Consider the following 7,352-nt stretch of genomic DNA (forward strand, 5'->3'; position numbering starts at 1 on the left):
GAAAACTGTTCACACACAACGCTTTACGTAGTACGTAATTCGTAAACTCAAAACGGAGTGAAAACGAAGTCAAAACGTAACTACGTAAAAATGAGATTGATCTCATTTTTACATAAGATTTTTGAACGTTTTCGCACTACGTAGTCAAAATATAACACGCTTGTCTTCATTCTTTTGTTTTTTTTAGTATTACTGTTGTTTATAGTCTGTTCTTATAACTTAAATCTCGCTAGTGTTGACTTCTGTGATCTCAATTTTAAAATTCTGCTATTCTTTTCTGGATAGTTGTTTACTGAATTACTATGTCTCCTCCAGGTGTTAACAAACAGTCCCCGTCAAAAAACTTCAACTCGCCAAAAAAGAAGTCACCAAAGAAAAGAAACAAGTAACCATTTCATTTCTGTTGGTTCAAATCGCATTGTTATATTCAAAACCCATTGTTCTGATGAAATAATGTGCTGGAAATACATTTCAGGTCTTCAAGAAAATGGTGTGAGGAAGAACGTGAACTTTTAATAGAAGCAGTCAAGAAATACCCGTGTCTCTATGACACAAACTCCAAATCCTACAAAGACATAACAGTGAAAACAAACGCCAAGTTAGAGATTTCACACCTTTTTGAAAATTGCACTGTGGAAGATGTGACCACTCAGTGGACACAGCTTGTAGATAAATTCAGAAGAGTTAGGAAGGTGTCCAACATCGAGGATCCAACAGGGACTTCCACAGAAGATTCAAGGCACCAACTTCCGCAGTGGGACTTGTACCACACAATGTCTTTTCTGGACGAACACATTAAACAGAGAGCGTAAAAATTGTTACAATTGTTTATTTAAATAACAAGGCACACCTTCAGCAATATTATCTTTTACCTTACAGCAGGTTTACCAATCTTTCTTCAGCAAAGGTACTACATATTGATTTAGTTCAAGAACGTGGTGTGGATCAAATGGAGAATGAAGAAATTGGAAATACTGACAAAGACAATGTACTCTATTGGAATGACGTGTCCTTCGTATCAGTAAACGATACACAGTCACTAACTCTAGACAACGAATCCCTTGTTAACAGCGAAGATTCTCTACAAATTTCAGGTACACATGTGTGTAGCAATGTTTTCATTTACATCGTTTTCTTTTTTTTTATTGAATCTGTTTAATGTAAATTCCAATTACGATTGTATACAGATTTCATGAATAGATCGTGTACGAAAAATGTACTGACAGCAAAAAAAAACTGGATTCCATTTCTTCAAGTCAAAGCCAGAAAGCTGGCAAACCTACTACTATTATTGACTCAAAGACATCAACTGAAAGTCGACCACAAGCCTTTCCAAAAACATTGACACCCACTCCTTCAACTTCATCGTCTGGTACAGTGGGATTGTTACTAAATTTGTAAATGATATGTACTTACATTATTTCATTTCCCCTGTAGATGCTCTTCCAAGTTATCCTGATAGCCGTATAAAGCGCAAACGGAAATTAGAAGAGTCTGAAGCGGAAAAAATATTTCATCGCTGGTGTCGCAGTTGATTAATGATAAACCAAATCATACTGTGATAGAGAAAACAGAAGAACTTGACGCAGTGACAAAGGAGTGGAGAAATTATTGCAAAGTTTTTGCCGATAAAGTTATAAGTGCTATGCAATTCTCAATTAACGTACAAGTTTAATTAATAACCCATCAATCTTTTCCTTTATAGTTGCTAAGATCAAGAGTAATAGCATAAAGGACGAAATACGATTCAAAATGGAACAATTGTTATATGAAGCAGGGAAGAAAGAGAAGGAAAAGTCAAAGATGAGGAAGATGAAGGAAGAAGATAGGTTAAATCAATCTTAAACATTCTCGAGATTGCAATGAAACAAAATGATTGTATTACGTTGCTCATCGTTATTACAAACATCAATGATCTCAGCAATACAAATCATTTCGAGCAACTATTCGTAGTTAATTTTCATTAACCTTCCTCCTCAGAAATTCTGCCTGTATCTTCGACAATGACCCTCTGCCATGGCACTGCACCTTCATTTGAAAAATATTTTGTAAACTGATCGCGAATGTTTTTGGCGACAGTTGGATAGTTGATTCCTTTTCCTGGCCGCAAGTCACTTCATACAGACATAATAAAAAGATTAATTGTTTTATACCTTGCTTTTCTTAATATTATTTACCGAAACATTGATGTCATTGTATTGTCCGTCCTCCAGGCACCTTCGATTAAAACTCCATTTACATCAAAATGATCCGGTAGTTTTTGGTTAACCAAGTAGAAGCGGCTATCTACGCGAATCAGCATATTGTGCAAGACAACACCTGCCTTTATGTAATTTTCAACATTTTGAGGGCTTCCAATCATCGGTTTGCGGAAAATGCGCAATTTGTTGGTGACAATTCCGAAAGCATTTTCAATAGTTCTTCTTGCACGAGACAACCTAATAGTCCGGTCGGGCTAGGTTTTAACCCCAAACAAATTGTAATAAGTTGTTTTTTACATGATCTGTGTTTATATCCCCTTTATCTATGCCCTGTTAAAAAGCTCCCGAAAAATATTAATATTTAGTGTACTTATTTTAATTTTTAAAATATGCGTGTTTTTGTGATTCAATTAAAACTATTAAAATACAAGAAAATATTAATTTTGAAAAATGAACTTTGTTATTGAATCCCTCATTTATATTCAGGATAAATTTTGTTTACATAACCTTAAAAGTTTGAAATTCACAACCACTTTTAGCTGGTCACCTCCTTTTTTTCCCCCTTAAAAACGCGTCCGTGTTTTACACGGCTCTTATGTAAAAACCATGACAACGATAATCGTTGCCGATAGTGAACTAGAGTTCGCTCTTCATCCGTTAAGGTTTCATTTTAATCGGCGGTTTATCCTTTACCACCCCAATAAATGATTCCCGGGAGCTAGTTTTACTTTTCAAGATATTTCATGAAATATAAACCCAATTTTCCCCAAATTTTCTTACTACACGTTCTAGTTTCCGCCACACCTGCAGTGAGCGCTGTGGCGTTCTGTTATTTTGTTTACATATATCCAACTTCAAAATTGAAATCAAGTAGGGTATTCTGCTCTAAGAAACATCAATTGTGTAAAACCTAATTACGTTAAAAAAATAGAAAAATAACGTCTTCGAAAATGGCAGCAGATATCTTTAAATGTGTCATATGCAATTTGAGTGATTGTGAAGAAAATTTGACCAAGTTGACCAAGAAAGGATGTGATTCTCTCAAAATTTCAGGTGAAGCAAGAGGAGAAATTTTAAAATTAAATAATTGTGGTGAATCCTTTGTTCATGCTGATTGCCGAAAAAACTACGTAAGTAAGCATAAAATCGCTCAATTTAAACAGCAACAACAATCAGCAACTACAACGACAGATTGTGATAGTGATCGGTCAAGGATAACTTTAAATCAACATTGTATTTTTTGCAGATTCAAACTTAGCTTAAATAAAGACAAAGAAAACATTTGTGTGATTAAAACAACGGCTTTTCAAGAAAGTATAGTAAAGATTTGCCATGAGGGGAATGATGAATGGGCTACAGAAGTATTGAGTAAAATAGAAGGAATAGTAGACTGTCTTGCAACTGGAATGAAATCGATGCTGCAGGGGAAAGAGCAATGAATGTAGTATACTGTGGAAGCCCAAGTGATAGTATAGATTCTCTACGTTACCAGAAATTCTCTAAAGAACACAGAAAAAGTTCTTGCTGCCTCACTTTCAACATCTGTTAATCCAGAAGATCTCCCCCCTACTTCTGCTACCATGAAATTTCATAGTCGAAGAACATATTTTCAGGTAATATAAAACAGTAATATTGAATAACAAAAATACTTATTTTGTTCTTGTAGATACAAAGTTGGTTGGGTGAAACCCAACACAAAGATGTTGAGTGGGGATGGATGTTAAATGATGGCTTGCTATACCCTGTAACAACCGATATACAGCCTGCACCAAAAGAACTGCTAGAAATGATAAAATGTGGATGTAGTGGTAACTGTGACACAAGACGATGTTCATGTCGTAAAAATGGGATGGAATGTACAGTTGCATGTAAAAATTGTAAAGGTATAAGCTGTCAAAACGTCATGAATGAAGATATTGAAAACAAGAATGCATTTGAATAAAAAATTAAACTGAATAAATCTGTTTCTTATAACACTTTTTGTAAAATAACAATTACCAATACCCTACACAATTTCATACTGTAATTTAACACTAAAATACATGTACACTGTGTTCACTGTTCAACGACTTTTATCAAAAGGCTTTTCCAAAAATGAAAACAAAACAGAACGCCACAGCGCTCACTGCGGGTGTGGCGGAAACTAGGACGTGTAGTAAGAAAATTTGGGGAAAATTGGGTTTATATTTCATGAAATAACTTGAAAAGTAAAACTAGCTCCCGGGAATCATTTATTGGGGTGGTAAAGGATAAACTGCCGATTAAAATGAGACCTTAACGGATGAGGAGCGAACTCTAGTTCACTATCGGCAACGATTTTCGTTGTCATGATTTTTACATAAGAGCCGTGTAAAACACGGATGCGTTTTTAAGGGGGAAAAAAAGGAGGTGACCAACTTAAAGTGGCTGCGAATTTCAAACTTTTAAGGTTATGTAAACAAAATTTATCCTGAATATAAATAAGGGAATAAATAACAAAGCTCATTTTTCAAAATTTATATTTTGTTGTATTTTAATAGTTATAATCAAATCACAAAAACACGCATCTTTTAAAAATTAAAATAAGTACACTAAATATTAATATTTTTCGGGAGCTTTTAAACAGGGCATAGATAAAAGGGATATAAACACAGTTCATGTAAAAAACAACTTATTACAATTTTTTGGGGGTTCAACATACACTTTTTGCTAGCCCGACCGGACTATAAAGAACATCTCTAGGGAAGTGATGTGTCTGTCCTATCTTACCAGCTAATAAGGTTGAAAGATAAAAAATTGTATTGAATTCTACCTGTAATTGAATATTAGTTCTTCTTTCGTTAATGATCCTGTGCTTCGGCCGGGATATGGCTTCATTATGTTTTTTTTTCAATGGAAATGCATCATCCTAGGAAACAGACAAACATATTAGTCAGTGTTGAGTATTGAAATAAGGACGTAACACTATAAAACATTACCATTACAAAGACGTAAGGGGATAAACTATCTGAGTAAACAAGTTTTGATGGTCCTGGAATACCCAAACAACCGTTATCCAAGTATTTCGAAAATTGTGATGATGCAAATATACTCGCATCGCCCTCTCTGCCATAAGCCCCAATGTCAACAGCAATGAAACAGTAATTTGCATCACAAACGGCAAACATCACCATGCTATGGAACCCTTTGTAGTTATACCAGTTGGAGCCACCATTGTTAGGGCATTGCATGGCGAAGTGTTTTCCATCTCCAGCCCCAACACAATTTGTGAAGTTCCAAATTTTGGAAAAGTAATTTGATATTAGTTTCCACATATTTGTATCTGGCAATTGCAAATAGGTAGGATCAAGGATCTCGTACATTATTCTACATGTTTCGTTCACTATTTCAGAAACAGTGGAATGGCCTATCCGGAAGGAATATGAAAGAGATCGCATACAGTCTCCTGATGCGAGGAATCTCAGAGTCAATGCCAATCGTTGCTCTGTTTTATTAATTGAATAATTACTTAACATTTGAAGTTTAATGATTTCTAAAATTCTAATTTTACCAACTGGGATAGAACGTCTCATGTTGGTGTCTTTTTTGAACAATGAAGGGCCTACCATGCACAGCAATTTGTTGAACAAGGTTGGTGACATACGAGTAATGTTCCTGAAGGTGAAGCCGTCTGCCAAACTCTTCTCTGCAAGTAGAATAGTAGTATACAAGGAATGTTTCTCTCGTTCAGGTTCTGAATTATGAAACCTTGTCCATAATTTACCTATAATTTAGTAATAAGAGACTTTCAGAATGTTTGTAAGGATGTTTGAACTGGTAATCAATAGTAAACCTACCAGCAGGTCGAAGATTATTAGCTGACAACCTCCTACGACGACGTTTTAACAATAGGTACAACAAACAAGCAGCCTTGGCCTTCCAACGCCACACTTCCAAGGTGTTTTGACGACGAATTTGTTCCTTTTCTTGATCGTCATTATCGAAATAATTAGAAATTTCTTCATCGGATGAATCACGCATCATGTCATTGTTCACTGATATCTGTTGAAGTTGATGTTGATATTTATTAACAAGTACTCAGATTGACAAACACTACATCTATGAGTAGAAAGTGAAAGTTTGAATTAACGTTAAATACCGACTTACGTAAGTGCAGAGTACTGCAGTGTGAACAGACTACGAAGATTTTATCGTAAATTTTGGTTCGTAAAAAACGAAATGAAATTTACGTAGGAAAAACGTAAACAAAGAACGTAATACGTTATACGCAATACGCATAAAAGAGCTGTCGTGTGAACGATACTTTAGACGAAACCTTTAAAAAAGACACCCGTGAGTTCTACAAGTACTATGAAATAGTTCATGGTGTATCGGCAGAACTCTATAAAATTAAAGTATTAAAACAAACACATCCAGCTAATATGAATTATTCGCAATTTCTGTGTTGTGTGAAGCACATGATCAATAAAAAAATGAAAAAATTGTTTAAAAATTGTTCCATTAACCTCTAGCAACAGGCTCAAGCATAGCTTACACTGGGGTACAGAGCACCGCAGTCTTTACTTCGGAGTCTGTGCGTTTACTTACACTGATGTTTGATTTGGATTTGATTTTGGTTTTTTGGGGAAAATCGAGTTAAATGGAAATCAAATCCCTTTAATAAACACTATTCAAATCCAAATCAAATCGTGTAGTTATTCGGATTTGATTTGGATTTGATTAGATTTCGATTTTGCAAATTGTATACACTGGAATTTATGGGTACGAGTAGTAATATTTTTAATAAACATAAACAGTCGTTGATGGTGCCCGTAAACGTTGTTCGGAAAATTCTCCACATGAAGAAAGACATTTCAAGAATCAACCATGATATGGGAATCCCAGCTGTTAAGAGTGCTTGCCTCGACCAAGCCGAGCAATCTCTCCTCCCTTCTCAATTTTCTTTTTCCATTAAATCTGTTCCCGTTAAAACAGGGACAGATTTTTTCAAACTTTACCATGCTTATCAAAACGTCCAATCTCAACAACAATTAAAATCAACCTAAAATTTTTTGGTGGAACTAAGATTCCGGAAATTAAAAAAACTTATTCTTAGATCTTTGATTGGCAAACATTTTGAGATTGACTGATGTTGAACAAAAGTTTTTAAGCATGAAAGTTTTCAAAGGAACG

The 7,352-nt window shown here is 34.9% G+C and overlaps 2 protein-coding genes across 8 annotated transcripts; one reads left to right on the forward strand and one right to left on the reverse strand.

Moving 5' to 3' along the window:
* The first annotated feature begins 215 nt into the window (after positions 1-215).
* Positions 216-1,644, forward strand: LOC123471215. 2 transcript variants are annotated; one of them, XM_045172244.1, is made up of 5 exons: positions 216-385; positions 476-808; positions 883-1,094; positions 1,188-1,372; positions 1,438-1,644. In XM_045172244.1, exons 1-4 carry the CDS (start codon positions 303-305, stop codon positions 1,343-1,345), a joined length of 786 nt encoding a protein of 261 aa, XP_045028179.1. In that variant the 5' UTR covers positions 216-302; the 3' UTR covers positions 1,346-1,372; positions 1,438-1,644. The 2 variants fall into 2 exon arrangements, with proteins under 2 accessions (XP_045028179.1, XP_045028178.1); XM_045172243.1 differs by having other exon boundaries at positions 217-385; positions 880-1,094.
* A 209-nt stretch (positions 1,645-1,853) lies between these two features.
* LOC123466487 (protein ANTAGONIST OF LIKE HETEROCHROMATIN PROTEIN 1-like) lies at positions 1,854-6,484 on the reverse strand. 6 transcript variants are annotated; one of them, XM_045172239.1, is made up of 7 exons: positions 6,327-6,484; positions 6,017-6,221; positions 5,731-5,943; positions 5,159-5,664; positions 4,993-5,088; positions 2,178-2,438; positions 1,854-2,114 (listed from the first exon to the last, which is right to left on the reverse strand). In XM_045172239.1, exons 2-6 carry the CDS (start codon positions 6,201-6,203, stop codon positions 2,412-2,414), a joined length of 1,029 nt encoding a protein of 342 aa, XP_045028174.1. In that variant the 5' UTR covers positions 6,204-6,221; positions 6,327-6,484; the 3' UTR covers positions 1,854-2,114; positions 2,178-2,411. The 6 variants fall into 6 exon arrangements, with proteins under 6 accessions (XP_045028174.1, XP_045028177.1, XP_045028176.1 ...); XM_045172242.1 differs by having other exon boundaries at positions 5,159-5,211; positions 5,276-5,943; XM_045172241.1 differs by having other exon boundaries at positions 4,993-5,105; positions 5,198-5,211; positions 5,272-5,943.
* Positions 6,485-7,352: the final 868 nt, after the last annotated feature.

Source organism: Daphnia magna, linkage group LG4 (assembly GCF_020631705.1).
Source record: "Daphnia magna isolate NIES linkage group LG4, ASM2063170v1.1, whole genome shotgun sequence".
NCBI lineage: Eukaryota > Metazoa > Arthropoda > Branchiopoda > Diplostraca > Daphniidae > Daphnia > Daphnia magna.

Coding starts and splice junctions, on each gene's coding strand:
- LOC123471215 (XM_045172243.1), top strand. CDS start 303: ATGTCTCCTCCAGGTGTTAACAAACAGTCCCCGTCAAAAAACTTCAAC. Junction 386..475: donor TCACCAAAGAAAAGAAACAA/GTAACCATTTCA, acceptor AATACATTTCAG/GTCTTCAAGAAAATGGTGTG. Junction 1,095..1,187: donor AGATTCTCTACAAATTTCAG/GTACACATGTGT, acceptor GATTGTATACAG/ATTTCATGAATAGATCGTGT.
- LOC123466487 (XM_045172237.1), bottom strand. CDS start 6,203: ATGATGCGTGATTCATCCGATGAAGAAATTTCTAATTATTTCGATAAT. Junction 5,944..6,016: donor TAATAATCTTCGACCTGCTG/GTAGGTTTACTA, acceptor ACTAAATTATAG/GTAAATTATGGACAAGGTTT. Junction 5,089..5,158: donor CCCCTTACGTCTTTGTAATG/GTAATGTTTTAT, acceptor TCTGTTTCCTAG/GATGATGCATTTCCATTGAA.